The sequence below is a fragment of the Colletotrichum orchidophilum genome, assembly GCF_001831195.1.
Source record: "Colletotrichum orchidophilum strain IMI 309357 chromosome Unknown Scaffold_9.1, whole genome shotgun sequence".
In the NCBI taxonomy this organism is placed as follows: domain Eukaryota; kingdom Fungi; phylum Ascomycota; class Sordariomycetes; order Glomerellales; family Glomerellaceae; genus Colletotrichum; species Colletotrichum orchidophilum.
In genome coordinates this window covers 178794-194613 of record NW_019172965.1, presented here as the reverse complement: position 1 = coordinate 194613, position 15820 = coordinate 178794, and the positions used below count along the sequence as shown (strand labels likewise).

General features: G+C 54.7%; 6 protein-coding genes across 6 annotated transcripts; 3 read left to right on the top strand and 3 right to left on the bottom strand.

Moving 5' to 3' along the window:
* Positions 1–290: 290 nt before the first annotated feature.
* CORC01_01697 (GYF domain-containing protein) lies at positions 291–5010 on the bottom strand (the record flags this gene model as incomplete). The annotated part of the gene is made up of 3 exons (XM_022613351.1): positions 291–616; positions 673–4667; positions 4901–5010. The coding sequence occupies 3 exons, from the start codon at positions 5008–5010 to the stop codon at positions 291–293; spliced, it is 4431 nt and encodes a 1476-aa protein (XP_022480077.1).
* Positions 5011–6289: 1279 nt separating this feature from the next.
* Positions 6290–6652, top strand: CORC01_01696 (uncharacterized protein; the record flags this gene model as incomplete). The annotated part of the gene is made up of 1 exon (XM_022613350.1): positions 6290–6652. One exon carries the CDS (start codon positions 6290–6292, stop codon positions 6650–6652), a length of 363 nt encoding a protein of 120 aa, XP_022480076.1.
* Positions 6653–7191: 539 nt separating this feature from the next.
* Positions 7192–8202, top strand: CORC01_01695 (uncharacterized protein; the record flags this gene model as incomplete). Its single annotated transcript, XM_022613349.1, has 1 exon — positions 7192–8202. One exon carries the CDS (start codon positions 7192–7194, stop codon positions 8200–8202), a length of 1011 nt encoding a protein of 336 aa, XP_022480075.1.
* Positions 8203–8502: 300 nt separating this feature from the next.
* On the bottom strand, positions 8503–8868 carry CORC01_01694 (uncharacterized protein; the record flags this gene model as incomplete). Its single annotated transcript, XM_022613348.1, has 1 exon — positions 8503–8868. One exon carries the CDS (start codon positions 8866–8868, stop codon positions 8503–8505), a length of 366 nt encoding a protein of 121 aa, XP_022480074.1.
* A 1187-nt stretch (positions 8869–10055) lies between these two features.
* On the top strand, positions 10056–13572 carry CORC01_01693 (uncharacterized protein; the record flags this gene model as incomplete). The annotated part of the gene is made up of 3 exons (XM_022613347.1): positions 10056–11959; positions 12020–13038; positions 13094–13572. 3 exons carry the CDS (start codon positions 10056–10058, stop codon positions 13570–13572), a joined length of 3402 nt encoding a protein of 1133 aa, XP_022480073.1.
* Positions 13573–14854: 1282 nt separating this feature from the next.
* Positions 14855–15418, bottom strand: CORC01_01692 (uncharacterized protein; the record flags this gene model as incomplete). The annotated part of the gene is made up of 1 exon (XM_022613346.1): positions 14855–15418. One exon carries the CDS (start codon positions 15416–15418, stop codon positions 14855–14857), a length of 564 nt encoding a protein of 187 aa, XP_022480072.1.
* Positions 15419–15820: the final 402 nt, after the last annotated feature.

Below are 15820 nucleotides of genomic sequence, written 5' to 3'. Positions count from 1 at the left end.
TGTGTACGGATAACACATCTCGCTGCACCACCACGCTTAGGTCAAAGGATAAAGGTTGTGTCACATTTCTCACATGCATTCCGATTCAGACAACACTGCTTTCTGACATGCTACCTATCGCTACCATCGCTACAATCCAGCCCTTACATGACGCTGTGAACCAATAACAGTAATCCAGAGCTATAACTTCGCCGTCGGAACGTCGTCAAGCATCGTCCAGCTAGCAATTACAATGTTACGTCGCCTCAACCTCAATACATCCTTCCGCCACGTGAACTCCATAACATCTTCTAGTTGCTCTTCTTGCCCGCCTTCTTGCGGGTGGGCACAACCTTGAAGCCCGCGCCCTGAATACCGGCGTCTCCAGCTGCCGCGGGAGGCTGCTCCTTGTGGCCGCCCTTCTTGGCAACCTCGTTCCATCCGCTGGAAGAGCTGCCCAGCTTGCTGTCGACAGAGCCCTGCTTCTCGATAATGCCCTTATCAGCGAGTCTCTTGCGGCGGACAAACTCCTCAGCAAAGTGCGCGCCATGCATGGTCTTGGAGTTCGCGTACACTGCGTCAGCAATGATACCGTCCTCGAGGGGCAGTTCAACAAGAATGCCAGCAAAAGTGTCCACTAAACGTCATGTTAGCCTTCCACTCCTCATTCCAAGATGAACCTAGTAATCTTACCATCGACGCCGTTAAGGCCACGGGACAACTCGTGGTGGAGCCACTTGTTGAACTCATCCATGGCAGCATTGCCCTTAGTGGGAGCAGGCGCAACCACAGTAGCGACAGGCTTGACTGCGGGCTTTGCAACGACCGGGACCGGCTTCACGCCAGCAGCGCTGACAGATCTCGTTTGAGAGGCAGGCCCGGTGGGCACCTTCACCTTCCCGCCGGCTCCAACGGTGGCCCAGCCGGGGCCCGGAGGCGGGGCGGGCGTGCCGGACTGTGCAAGACCAGGAGCCGCGTTGGGCTTGGTGGCAAGGTCGGCATAGCGCTTGCCAGCAGCAGCAGTCGCAAGTCCGGTCTGGATGGCAACCTCCTTGGCCTTGAGCTTTCTCACCTCCTCTTCACGCTGGATGTCGGCGAGCGTCTTCTGCTTGCTCGGGGTGCTGGTGCCTGGGGTAGGCTTGACAACAGCAGGCTTGGTCCAGGGGCTGGCAGCGGCGACTGGGGATCCATTGCCCCACGTGCTGGTAGTCGGCAGGCCAGTAGCGGCGACAATGGCCTTCTCACGCTCTCTCAGAGCCGCAGCCTCTTGCTCCAAGGCCAGGCGGCGACGCTCCGCAGCAAGCTCCTCGGCCTTGGCCGCCTTTCGCGCTTCGGCTTCCTGAATCTCCTTCAGGCTGGGTCCCTTGCGGCTCGCAGCCTCCTTGGCCCATGGTGCCAATGGCGGGGGCTCCGTTGCGGAACCCGTGTCAGGAGTCCCAGTCTGAGAACGATTGTACTGCTCGGGCAGGTTGGAACGGACACGCTGCGCGGTGGGAGCCGGCAGAGGCGTTCCAGCCGCAGGCAACGGGGGTGGGAACGGCATGGGAAGGCCAGCAGCCGCGTTCTTGGCAGCTTCGGCGGCAGCCTGAGCCTGCTGGACCCGTTGAGTCAGAGACAGCTGATGCTCCTCCTCCATGATCTCCTTTATGCCAGGTGCGGGCGATTTGTGCTGTTCGTTGCCAATAGCTTGAGCGATGGCTGGCGCCGAAAGCTCTTGGGCGACATCTTCTTGAATGCTTTGATTTGCCGCAGCCTCTTGAGATTGCTCAGAGTCGCGTTCGGCGCGGATGTCCTCAAACTCCTTCAAGCGCTCACGAAATCCTTCTTCATCTTTGTCCAACTGCTCCGTGCCAGGAAGGTTGTTCCTGTGGTTGCCGTCCTTCGCGGGAGCGCCGACGGGTTGTTGAGGAAAGAGACCTGCGAGGCTGGGCGGGACTTGAACATTCGCGAGCATCTGGCGCTCGGAGGCATTCAGTGTGGCAAGCTCCTCCTCACGAAAATGGTCGAGTCCGGAACCGACGGGGGGTTGGGTAGTTCCCTGCTGGGCAGCCGAGTCAAAAAACCCGGATGTCGGTCCAACACCCCCTCCAATGGGCGGCTGCTGAGTATGGGCACCAATCGGTGAGGAAATGCTGCCGAAGCTAGGTTGGCTCTGCAAGCTGTGAGCGCTGTGCTGGTGGTGCAAAGAACCTGGGACACCACCTGGACCTTGACCTTGCAGTCGGGTGATGGCTTGCTGCCTCATCATGAAGTCTCGTTGTTGTGCCATGGCCTGCTGTTCCTCCTGCTTCCTACGCTCCAGGTTGTTTTGCTCCTCCGCAGTCAAAGTCCGACCAAAGCTGGGGAAGACACCACTGAGAGGGGGAATAACGCCGGTGTTGCCGCTTGGAGAGAACGGCCCAGCTTGAGACGGGGGCCCATGGGCGATGCCGATCTGGGGAACGAGGAAGGGTTCGCGAGAGTTTCCAATTCTACGGATGAGCTGTCCGAGAGGCTCAAACTCAGGGTCTTCAACCTTCTTAACGCGTAGATCGGGAGTGAAGAAATTCGCCTTGTACCAATCATTCATTTCCAACCCGCTGAAAGGGCCCTGAATCTGTCCTTGGGGATCCAGGTAGACCCAGCGCATGCGGTCTGGCATGACCATCTGACGCACAGGAGTCGAACCAAATTCGGCCCCAGCGGATGCTCCGGGAGTGAACGCTTGGGGATGGCCAACGCCCGCGGCGCCTGGATGGTCGGAACCGCCAAAACCGCTGTGAGATCGGGTAGGGTCTGAGGGGAACATTTCCTCAAATACTCCACCGCGACCACTGCGAAGAGGGCTTCCGGTGTCCCGTGGCGCGGCACTGAAGTTATTGCGACCAATTGCGCCCAGAGGGTTACTCTGCCGAAGGTCGGGCAATGAGTCACTCAGGTTCTCCTGCTCGTGTCCTTGCATTTGCGCCTGCATGGCGGCTGGGAAGAGAGAGCCCAGCTTGCTACGACCAATGGTGCCCGGGCCACCGAGACCTCCGGCGCTGGCTGGGCCAAAGACACCACCTCCAATGCTCGATAGTCCAGGTGACTGAAGCTCAGTGCCCATAGGACTAAAGAGAGAATTGCCAAACACTCCCCCAAACCCGGCGCGCTCGCGGTCTGGAGTGCCCGTGGACAGAGGGACGGGCCAACCTGAGGTGTAACCTCGAGGTCCAGCACTACTGGTTTGGCTGCGATCACTGCCGTCGAAGGCGTGAGTCGGGAAACCGCGCGACATGGCGTTAAAGCCAGAGTTTTGTTCAGTGCCAACAGCCACACCGCCGTGGTGCATCTCGCCTGATCCTTCCTCCTGCGATTCGTTTCGATCGGCTGGTGGGCTGCGGTACGGGTTTGTCTCCGATGGGCTAGCCGGGCCGGGTTCGTTCTCCGCAGGGCGTCCCAAGTTCAGGCCAGACATGCCAAAATCTCCAGTCGACCCTTTGACCGGGGTCTCAAACATTCCGATGTTGCTGGGATTGGGAATCGGTGGGGGACTGGTGTCTTGAGCGCCTCCAAGCGCTGCGCTGCCTGACAAGTTGTCGTCTCCGCCGAAGGGGTCGGTATCGGTTCGAGGCCGAGATCGCCAAGATCGGGTCGCTTCCGGAGTCGAGGCCTCGCTGGGCTTAAGGGCAGCGCTTTCCGTACCTTCCTTGTTCATAAGGTTTGCAAAACGACTTCCACCACGATTGCCAGTGCCAATTGATGAAGATGGAGTCGGCAAAGCGAATTGGCCGAAGCTGCCCATGCCACCGCCGCTACCGCTACCAGCGCCACCGGCTGAAGGAGGCTGAGAGGCTCCCCAGAGTGAGCTAATGTTGGCACCCATAGAAGGATTACCTGCTGTGTTACTACGCGTCAGGTTTCCAAAGGGCGGCTTGGTCTGTGGCTGCACAGCACCTTCGTCCTCAACCGGCTCCTGCTCCTTGACGTCGTTATTCTTGCGACCGAACAGGAAAGACTGCTGTTCATCGCGAGCGAATCGTGTGGCGCTAGGGGAAGCGAGCGGGCCGCTGCCGAAAGGATTGGAGTCCGTCGTCTCTCGGCGCCGGGTTCCAGGTCGTGAGGCAGATGAGGGCGATGCCAATCCGTATCCGGCGGCACTACCGTGCGACAGAGATGCCTTACGCCCGTTCGGTCCTGGCCCCTGGGTGCCCTCCTTGTTCTGGATAGGAGGCTTCAGAGTAGAGTTGACATCGGATGCGAATGCCTGTCTTGTATTAGTCTCGTTTACCTGGTGACCTACTCCAAGTGGCCGACGCACCTCCTTCTCCTCTTCAGACAAGCCATTGACAGCTATGGGGTTACTATCGCCCCGGGTGTTCCAACAGGCAGCAGGATCTTGCGAATTGTGATTATTGTTGGTCTTTCCCCAGCCTCGCGCAGCACTTCCATTTGTGTGCCCCGGAGTCCATCCCGATTCAAACACATTGGAAGCGTCTATTTCTGCCGCGCCATTCTTGTACACACCGACAATCGAGTCCTTCTGGTACTGTGAAGGGGCTGCATAGTCGTACGTCGCAGCGCCAGGGGTTTGAGGAACTGCGCCGGAATCGAGCGGTGTCGAGGCAAAGGCGTTTTCGGACGAGGCTGCGGGTTGGGATGGTTGGCCGGGAGTCGTCGAGGATCGTCGGAAGGTCAGGGTGCCATTAACTCTGCCGTCACGTCGAGTCCTGCTTGATACGTTAGTCGGGGCTTTCATTCACATCCTAACCGCGCTGTGCATGATTTCTGGCGATATTGCGACGACGTGGCAAGACACCATCGAGGCAGCGGGCCAGGAAGTCACCATCACAAAATCACACAGACAGCAACGTCACTCGTTTCTTCCAGGACGCGAACAGGAAGAGTGCAAAAAATAGCAGGGTAGCGATGAGGGTTGAGCGAAACACAGAAAGTCACTAACCATTCCCCGCTACCAGCTCCACGTCCGTCCTGTCGACCGCCTCTCGCGTCGCGGTTGGCGTTTTGGCCGGCGGCAGCCGAGGCGAAGCTTGATGGTAGATTCGAAGGCATGGTTGATTATGCGCAAAGAAGGTATCTGGCGTTGAGCAAGGGTTGGGGCGTGCAAACAGCGCGCAGGTGTGGTGGTATTTTTTGGGGGCGGTTCGGTATTTGGTGATCGATCTCTCGTGGACAAGGCACGAAAGGGATTCTGTAATTGAGTTGTGGGTTTGTCGGCGCGCGACGGGCTGTGGATGATGATACACGTGAAGTGATGCGGGATGCAGATAGCTGATGTCAGGCTTGCTAAACGATGGGTTGATCGAGATACCGAGGAGTCGGTTCGCGAGCGTATGCGGTTCGTCGTGCGAGGGTGGGTGAGGAGGGTGAGCTGTCTCGTCGAAAAAATCAAAGGTTTGAAAGGAAAATTGCCAGCTCGGAAGGATCCACGATGGTGTGGACCAGGGAGGAACTGTGGAGACCGAACAGCCGCTAAGCCCCCAAAAGGTTCTGCCCGTGGTTTATCCGGTCCCGGCCACACGTTTTCATGTCTGGAAGTACCGGGGCAAGTGAGGTAGGAGCGGATGACGTTGAGATTTGGCCTCCAGTGTATCCGTAAAGTAAGGAAGGTATTACTTGCAACGCGCCTACTGCCTATGGCTCAGGTCTGATCTACTAAGGTCACGCTACTGCTGGTATGTTGCCTTTCCGTTTACCCTTGGTGCCTTCCAGGCTGTGATATCTCAGGGCGGCAACCTTTCCTTGCCCTTTCCCCCAATCATCAGGCCAAAGCTGTGCTGCAACCTACGACGACAATGACGATGGTTACATCACGTGCGTCACACGTGACCCCACCCTGGCGCGTCCACACTGACGTTGGACAAGCGGATACGCAGCGCAAGACTTCGGACAATTAAGGCAGGGCAGCCAGATCGACCTGGAAGGTCAAGTAGGTAGGTACCTTGGGCCATCGGGCTTTGCTGCAGGGCTTGGGCTGGGATTCGCACTTGGATCGGATGCTAAAATCTGGCTAAACTTTTCAGGGGTCATCCCCTAGAGCTCACTGACCTGCGAACCTGGCCTCTCTGCCTACCTTACCTTAGCCCCTTATCCTTTCTTAATGTAGGTAGCTCGGGCTGTTTTTATCAACAATACCTATCTTGACAGATGCCATCGACTCGAATAGCAGCATTCCTAATCGACACGTCTGCAGACTGAGAGCAGAGGTCTGCAAAAGAAAGCACAATCGCATTAAGCGAGGGAGAATAGGCTCACCAAAAAAAAGGAATGCCCTTCACAGTCCAGCCCTTCCGGGTATCCGCATCTCATCTACCCTCTCACCCGTTCGCTCATGCTCATGCACTCACTCCATGTCGCCCGCCTCCTCATCTCATCTCATGTCTCGCACCCAGCCAGTCTCGCCTCACCACGACTCGCATCCCTAACCATCCCCATATGCCTTATTGGACAAGAGTTGTGGAACAATCTCAAGGGAGAGTTTAAACATTCTAGTTTGTTTCATGCGGCCAAACGGCATCTTAATGGCAGCCGTTTCTGCGCAGTGGTGAAGGAGGAGACGATCACACGCAAAGGAAACAAGACGACGTTGGTGTTGGTTCCCCCCTCTCGTCTGCAGGGTCCTCACTTTCCTGGTGCGACGCGATCGTCATGCTTCCATGTTGAGACGACCTCATGGTGTTCTCACCAAATGTAGACATTACTCGGTCACCATGGCGCGAGTTTGTGAACAGACCTTCCACTGATAGCCTAGTTGACAGTAGATTATGTGAGAGATGCTTCCACCCCAGCGATGCTGCAACTTGCGGAATGAGTCATTATTGGGAGATCCCAACCCTCCTACGACAGAGCAGCGCTATCCTACCCTTTCCACGTGCTGCTGCTCCCACGCATACCATGTCATCTAAACTCCACTCGTATGAGAATTCGACGCTGGTACTGACGATTCCCATCACGTTGTATCGGCCGAGTCGGCTCCGACACGCTAGTATTAGGGTGCCTGCCTAGTCATCTCAAACCTCGAAGCTCAGACAGCACCTATAATTTAAACTTCAGTCTCATCACGGGTTTTCCGCGGCGTTTCGTCCGCACGACATTGACTATTGAACAACCTCTCTCTCATCGACTTCAACGACGGAGGAAGAGAAAGGACAGAACCATTGGGTCCCTACTGACGAGATGTCTCAGTCCGGATTGCTGCCCCAAAACTTCGCCGAACGTGGCGCTCCCAGACGCATGTTTACCGCCTTCTTCCAAAGTCGGCAATTGAGATTCTTCGCGCTCTTTGGCGTTGGTCTCTATCTCATTCGGGCATTCTTATTGGACTCATCTAAGCGCGGCAAGCAAGATTTCGCATCCACGAACCCCTGGCGGGATCTCCCGACTGACTCGGCCGTCCACTCATCCATCCGGGAGGTGCTCCTCATCAGCGATACGCTCCGCGACGGCATGCTCCCGACCTCACTCACAGATGATGACTACGACACGTACTCTTCAATGCTACGTAATCTGGAAACTCGGCAAGATGTGACTTGGCTAGTCATCCAAGAGACTGGTGTTGACAAGACCATCATGGCCATTGCCAATCGCGGCGGACATCACAGCCCCATCCCAGAGGAGCCTCACGACTTACATGAGCGTGCCAAGAAGCTCCACCACCACTGGTTCACGCTCGCCTCAGCCAACAACAAGCCGGACCGATGGGACGCTCAGTTTGACACGACCTATCTACCACCCCTCGTTGCCAGACAAGGTCTTGGATCGGGTCAAAAGTCAGATTCTTCCCAGCTGGACCTGACACCCGCGCAGAAGGCAGAGGCAGACGCCAAGTACAAGGCCTACCGCAAGCGCAGAGACCGCGCCGTATCGTACCTCAAGAAGAACCCGCCCAAGCCGATGGCCTGGGTACCAGTGCAGACGACCCCGGAAAAGAGCCGCAGTCTGTGGGAGTCGCTTTTCAGTGATGGCATCGTGAAACCTGGACGCAAAGTTGCGGGTGGGAAGCTAGCGGGGAACCCGGGATTCAAGCCGGTCTACCGAGATCTCATCACCGAGCGTGTTCCATACGACTGGGTCGACCCGGATGAGCCAGTGAAGGAGTACGCCGAGACGGACCATTTGAAGGAGATGGAGGCATTCAGGGAAGAGTCTCGGATCAGGAAGGACAGGACGGACAAGCAGGCGGCATTCCAGGACGAGCTCAGAGCCGAGGAGAGACGGAAGCGTGGAGAAAAGGAGGAGCTCTGATGCCTTTACTCCTGAAGAGTAAAAACAATCGCAGAGCACGAGGGAGGCCGTAGTGAAGCCTGGGCAGAGAACAAGACACAAATGGCCATCGCTTTCTATCAGGCTAGTCGCTAGTACTTAATATATATAGTAGACAATTCGACGCGATATTTTCCCGCTCCAACGCCTAGCAGCCGGCATCAGCACCGGCCTGGTTACACAAGCCGCATCTCCCAACACGCCGCGGTCTCACTAATCAGCCAGCCACGGCGTCCTCCCAAAACCTAGATTAAGACCGGCATTGAAAAGGTGTGTCCGAATCTAGTAGCCCGAAAGGACGGCACCAATGGAAGCCAGCGCCGGTACGGCCTGAATGAAGAAGATGCGCGGGTTCGACGACGCGCCGCCATACGAGCCGGCGGCAACAATGCAGCCGAGGAAGAAAAGCTGGATCTGGCGTCCGAACTCGGGGACGGGGTGGGCGATGCCCCAGACGAGGCCGGCGGACAGAAAGCCGTTGTACAGGCCCTGGTTGGCGGCCAGAGTCTTTGTCTTTTCAGCAAAGTCGGCGGAGAGCTTGAAGGCCTTGCGGCCGCGGGGGGAGGTCCAGAGGAACATCTCGAGGACGAGGATGTAGCCGTGGAGGCCGGCCATGAGGCCTGCTGCAGTTGCGCCGATGAAGCCCATGGTGGAATGATGTGATCTCGTTGTTTGAGGGCGCGGGTGAGATCGACTGTGGTGAGGTGTTGCTGGAGCGTGAATGTGTATGTATGTGGGGGCGGAGGCTGAGACGGGACGAGGACGAGCTGAGGTGGGGAAAGCGTTTATCGTCGATGAGGGCTGGTGATGATCGTCACTTGTCTCAGACAAACTGGCTACAATTGAGTTTTTTTTATCCAAAATCCTCGAATGGGCTGGGCCAAGAAGTATGCTCGAGAATTCACCCGGCGGAACGGAAAAACAAGGAGATTGTGAGGAATTCCAACCGCGCCTCGGCACCACCGAATACGAATTGGCTAGGTCGCGAGTCAGCCGCCTTACCGTACACCGGTTACACCGACACTCACCGAAATCCTTCCAGCCATCGAGTAGGCCAAAGAATCTACGTCACTTGGTAAGCTTGCGGATATAAATCATTCCAATGATATAGTAAAGTCCGCAGACTACCTACTCAGCCTGTGCTCTTGTACCATCAGACTCAATTCTTATCGTTACTCATTTCTTACCAGTGGCCTGTGATCCACAAGACTTTGTGCCCTGTTCCGCGAAGAAAGTCTGGGAGCACTTGAGGCTCTAGTCAATTCTCCAGACAGAAACCACCTCTGTGCTATTCCGGCAGTTGCTGGACAAGTACTTGCACCGAGGTAAGTAACTTAGGTAAGCTTGGTGATACTTCACGTTCACTGCATCATTCGGGGCGTTGGGTCAATAATAGCAGGAAGAGGATATCCGTTCTGGAGAATTGTCCAATCAGAATAGCCATTGACTATGTGGGGCGCACGTGACCTTTGACCGAAGGAACGGCGGGAAGGAGCTCCTTCCTGCAGGGGCTTGCAGGGGTCCGTCTTACAGGGATAGCGACTTCCGTCTCGAGAGATGTTGCTGCCCCGCCCAAGACGCGATACCTCATTTCTTAATTGCTTCCCGTCGCGTCTCACAAACTAACTAACTACCGCCGTCGCAGCCACCACAGTCCGCCGAAATCTTCTCGGCGACTTTCAACTCGCGCATAGAATTTCATGAGCCAGATTTTCGGCCAATCGGCAGCTACAATCCGGCTGTAATTTTGGGAGCGTCGCCCTACGATTGCTCGCCTCACATGTCGACCAAATCGGCTTAGTCACATCTCACTCCATACGTCAACCCATCTCACGATGCCTCCAATCAAGGCAGAGAGCATCAAGGCCGAGCGGTTGGATCGCAAACTGCACGAGCTACCCTTGACTCCCGGTACGGCTCTGCAGCAGTCGGCAAGAGATTCATGCCCTTCAGCATCCACTGCGGTCCCAGCTTCGGCAACTGCTCAACCCGACACCCCTTTCCGTCAAATCAAGTCTGAACCATCTTCTGCTCCAGTCGTCAAGCAAGAGCAATCCGGGGCAATTGCTAATCCAAACACTCCGGCCCACAATGATTCAGCTTCTACCGAAGATCCTGAGCAGCCTGTGCCCTATCAAGAGGAGCCCAATTACCTCGAGCAGTGGACCAAAGAAACCTCCCCCGAGATCCTTGAACAAGGCGTCAAAATTGGCTTGGATGTCCTCGAAAGTCTCAAGACGCCTCTCAGCCTCACTGGTTCCCTCCCGGGCACCCAGGTTTCGTCATGGGTCAAGGCAATTGAAGACCTCAAGACCCGCTCTCGGCCGTCCAAAACCATTGTCGGTGTGGTGGGCAACACAGGCGCTGGCAAATCCTCCGTCATCAACGCCCTACTAGACGAGGAGCGACTTCTGCCGACCAACTGCCTGCGCGCTTGTACCGCTTCCCCTACTGAAATCTCGTACAATGATTCCGAGGAACCGGAGGAGCTCTATAGATCGGAAATAGAGTTTATTTCCCTGGAAGACTGGAAAAAGGAGCTCAAGACGCTATTTACAGATCTCCTAGACGACAGTGGCAACATCTCACGTGAGTGCGCCAACGAGGACAGCGAGGCAGGTATTGCCTATGCCAAAATCAAGTCTGTTTACCCCAACAAGACGAAGGAAATGATCGCCCAGAGCAACCCTGAGCAGTTGGTCAATGAGCCTGCTGTTGCCCGTGTCCTTGGCAGCGTCAAGAAGTTGAAAGCAACCACAGCCAAGGACTTGTATGCCAGCATGCAGCGTTATGTGGATAGTAAAGAAAAGAACCCGCACAAAAAGGACGTTCCCATGGAGTTTTGGCCCCTGATCAGGGTCGTCCGGATCTTTACGAAGGCGAATGCTCTGTCCACAGGTGCCGTCATTGTTGACTTGCCTGGGGTCCAGGATTCCAACGCTGCGCGTGCCGCTGTAGCACAGAACTACATGAAGGCATGTACAGGTCTTTGGATTGTTGCTCCCATCAACCGAGCAGTCGACGATAAGACAGCCAAATCGCTATTGGGCGACTCGTTCAAGCGCCAACTCAAGTACGATGGCATTTACTCGGCCGTTACGTTTATCTGCTCCAAAACGGATGACATTTCAGTCACTGAGGCTGCTGAAAGCCTCGATATTGAATCAGACATTTCTGCTTCTTGGGCTAAGATCGAGAAGCTGCGTCATGAGCTTCGGGACCTGAAGATAGGGCTCAACGACGCCAAGAATGAGAAGTCGGACCTCCTCGACAGCCTTGAGCAGATTGACACGCTTTTCGATAAGTGGGACGACCTCGCTAGCAAATACGCCGACGGGAAGACTGTGTACGCTCCCTCGGAGGGCAAGAAACGCAAGCGTGGAGCAACTACATTCAAGAGCCGAAAACGCAAGTCGTCTTACACCAGTAGTAGTGAGTCGAATGATTCGGACTATAACTCGGACAGTGATAAGGAAAACAACCCCGACAACCAGAACAAGCAGCCTTTGACAGAGTTGAAGATCCAGGAGAAGCTGTCTGATCTCAAGAACCAGAAGAAGGAAATCCGCCAGAGGCGCAAGGAGGTGGATGCGACGCTCTCCAATATCCGGCAGGAAATGAAGAACATCCAATCAGAGGAAGAGCGGCTGCTTGGGGCGGCCAAGGCCGTGTGTATTCAAGGCCGAAATAATTACTCAAAGGGCGCTATTCAGCGTGATTTTGCCATGGGTATCAAGGAGTAAGTCAATTCAATATTTGAACCTAACCAGCTTTCTCGGACACATGCTCACTTGCGCAGGCTGGATCAAGAGGCTGCCATCGAGGAAGATGAGGAGACCTTTAATCCCGACGAGGATATCCGCGACTATGACGAGGTCGCCCGTAACCTACCCGTCTTCTGCGTAAGCAGCCGTGCTTACCAGAAGATGCGGGGAAGACTACAACGGGATGATTTCAACAACGATGGCTTCCGTGATGTCAAGGAAACCGAGGTCCCTCAGCTCCAGCAGCACGCCAAGAAGCTCACTGAAAGCGGCCGTGCTGCCAGTGCTCGCCGCTTCCTCACCGAACTCAGCCAACTGCTCAACTCAATGAAAATGTGGGCTGCCAATGATGGATCGCGGGCTCACTTGAGTCGTCGAGAGTTGGAGAGTGAGGGGACTCGTGTGCGAATGCAGCTTGCTACACTGGACAATGTGGGTTGCGCTTTACCCCGTCAGATTTCAGGCACTGATACCCAACAGGACTTCGCTAAGGCGGTTGACAACTGCGTCGCATCCGTGAAAGATGCGCTCTCGGAGAGCATCTACGACTACTTCGACTTGTCGATTCCTCTGGCAGCCAACGCGGCTGGTCCTACAGCATCTGCCTGGGGTGCTCATCGCAGTGAGGGTGGAATGTTTTGGGCCACGTACAAGGCAACTTGCCGCCGGTCCGGAGTCTATACAGGCGCGTCCGGCCCTCGCGACTTTAATGCGGAGCTGCTCGAGCCGATCTCTCGACAGCTTGCGACTGGATGGGAGCGAGCTTTCCAACGTCGACTACCACAGGCTCTTGAGGGCTTCGCTATGAACGCTCGCCTCCTGCTTGAGACCTTTCATGGCAGCGTCATTGCGCGATCCCAAGAGCTAGGTGCCGATTACAATGGCATCAACATGCTGAGCACGCAGTTGCGAGCTCACACCGCCCGCCTCAGGGAGATTCCTGGGACACTCCACATAGTCATTCAAGAGCTGCAGCGTGAGGCTAGCCGAGGCTTCCATCCTGTCGTTCAACATGAGATGCAGCCGGCTTACGATATCTGTGTTGCGGAGTCAGGTAAGGCAGACTCTTTTTGCTGAATTCGGAAATCTGCTAAGCTAACTATCGATAGGCACTGGCTCCTACGCTCGCATGAAGACTCATATGGTCAATCACGTCGAGACCGCCCGCGAGGCCATCTTCCGCCACTCCACTGATAGCGTCAAGGAGCGGCTGGAGGCCTTGTGCATACGACTACAGGACGAATTGACCATGCAAGTCCAAGAAATCTACAGCCTGCTCGCCCGCGATTATTTACATGTGCTCATTGGCGTCGACAATGATCCCAAGCCCTCTGGCCTTTCTCGCGCTGAGCGTCTGCTTCGGGTAGAGATGTATCATAAGCTGGAGCACTCGGCCAAACGCTTCGCTAGACCTGGTCCGGACGGTAACGAAGACATCTCAAAGCCGCCCGATGAGGGCAAAGGCCACGACCTATTTGCGAACGAGGCTTCAGTTGACATGGATGATCTCTTGGCGGCCCAGCTTGGCGGTGGAACCGCTGAGAGTGCTGGTGGCCAGGTAGGAGTTAAGACCGAGCCGTCCACCTAAACTTGCCTTTGCGTACTGATTTCTGCAATTTTGGGGACGGAATACCAGTGGCGAATTCGGAATTCTTCCATGCTTTTATGCAACATGTCTTCTCGGTTGCAGCGTGGGATGGGATATGGAGACAGGAGTTTATGAGACACAGATAGATATCCCATAATGATTACTTGCTTTGATGATACCGTTAATCCTATCTCCCTCTTGTTGAGTGATTCATCCACCCAAAATTGCTACTCGATGGGCACGACGTCGATTGATAGAGCCTGTCAATGAAGAGAGACTGGTGATTAGATTACCATTTAAAGCAGTGCTGAGGGTCACTTGACTCTATCAGCCGTTCTTGGCATGCTACTAGGACTCTGCGATCCTAACGCATATCTAGAGGGGCTGGATATCTACTTAATAGTAGCAGGAGTAGGTAGTGATCGGGACGGGGAAACTGAATTGCCGCATGTTCTAGTAGCATTTGTCCAAGTTATCGGTTCTGTGAAGGAAGATGTCTCGGCGTCAAGTATATAGTCTACTTTTGATCAGTGCCTAGTAAGCCTTCCAAACTTGTACTTTTGAAATCAACCCATAATCTTCATCCATATCAGGAGTACCAGTAGTACAGTTAGCACTTTGCTCCGTTCCGGCGGGCTGCGACGTTAAACAACAAATCCGAGAAGACATTGGGTCCGGGAGGGGTTGTTGCGAGGCTTATTGGGATTGTGGTGGTCAGTCATTCTCTGCAAGCATGTGCTTGCTTACTTTTATGTCATATGAAGTAAGTATGGCCAAGATTGGGATGATGTGGCAACCGTGCCGGTTCTGGATTCCAGCTGGGGCGATTGCGTGTGTAGAAACTGACAAATACAAGGCCGGTGCCCTACTGTGTTCGTATTGCTGCGTGAGACCAACTTTGTTGGAGCCTGGGCAAGAGATTGGAACCTCCGCTGATCAATTGAAGGCTGTGGGTTAAATTAGCCCGGGCTAATTACTTTGTCCATGAGGATAATACTGAAGAAGGAGAATTACGAGACAACACGTGGGGGTAAGACTTTGAAATCTTGTGTAGCCTCGCAGCAGGCTGTAACAGTACAACTTTGACCACGGCTATTTCAAGCACCATGGCTGAGCCAGAAATCTATGAAATCGTGCTGGACACCTGAAAAGAATCAATGCTTCTTTTGCTCTATAAATAATCCAAGTGTCAACTGACCTACAGCGTTGATACTTATCCTCTGGGTATGTCCCGTTCCAGTCGCCTCTCGTCATTCAGACAGTCCTATTCTTGGTCCACTCCTTACTCGTCCGAACAGACCATATTTTCAAAGTCGTAGGTCAAATCTGACAGCCCAGGCTGGTCTATACCCACCTCTGTTCCATCTGTGTCAATGTAAATGTCATCGTCTACGAAAAAGTCGCATGAGTCTTCAGCCATCTCGATGTCCCCGGACGACTCGGACTCGCCTTCAAACATGCAAGCATGGTCCGCGCAAAGCTCGTCATCGATCTCGGACATTAGACTATCTTCAAAGATGGGCGCACGACCTGCTTCCTGTAGGTCAGGGGAGTGGTCAATGGAGTTGCAAGGACATGAAGCATCGTTGCAGAAAGGCTCTTCATCTGACACGTCCTCGACGACGGGGTGGTCTGAAATGACAGCCTGTACGGTGTCTGGGAAAGGCCGTGAACCTATTGGAGGGCCGGACCGTATACCGGGGCCGTGAGTCGAAAACATTTGCGAGGTGGCTAGGAGAAATAGTCTTCTTATGACTCCTTCCGGGATATGGGCCCAGTCTTCTTCCGTGAGCGAGACGTCTTCACTGACCTCAGGGCCTTGGTAAAAAGGGTTGCTTCCGTCCATTTTCGTTTGGTTCTGTAGGGTAGGGGGGGTAGATTAGACTTGTAGTTTATGTTTCGCGCAATGGCTTTTCGTGATTTTCAAGAGGGATTACTGGTTCTGTTGGGAGTTGAAATGTCAGTAGATGGATCTGATGGCCTCTGCAGAGTGTGGATTAGAGTGCAAGGTAAGCGTAATTAAATATGATCGGTGCCTTGGCATAAATAGATTTGAGCCATAGTTTCGTTGTCATGTCATGTTTCTGTGGGAAAAGCTTCAGCACAAGAGCGCACCAGTAACAATATTGTTGTTCCGAGGAGATCAAAGAACGACCGAGGACGTTGACAATCAGTGGCTTTGTCTTACAACTCGCTGAAAGCCCACAGCTTCACAACAAGGGACCTTTTCCAGTGCTATGTGGCATTG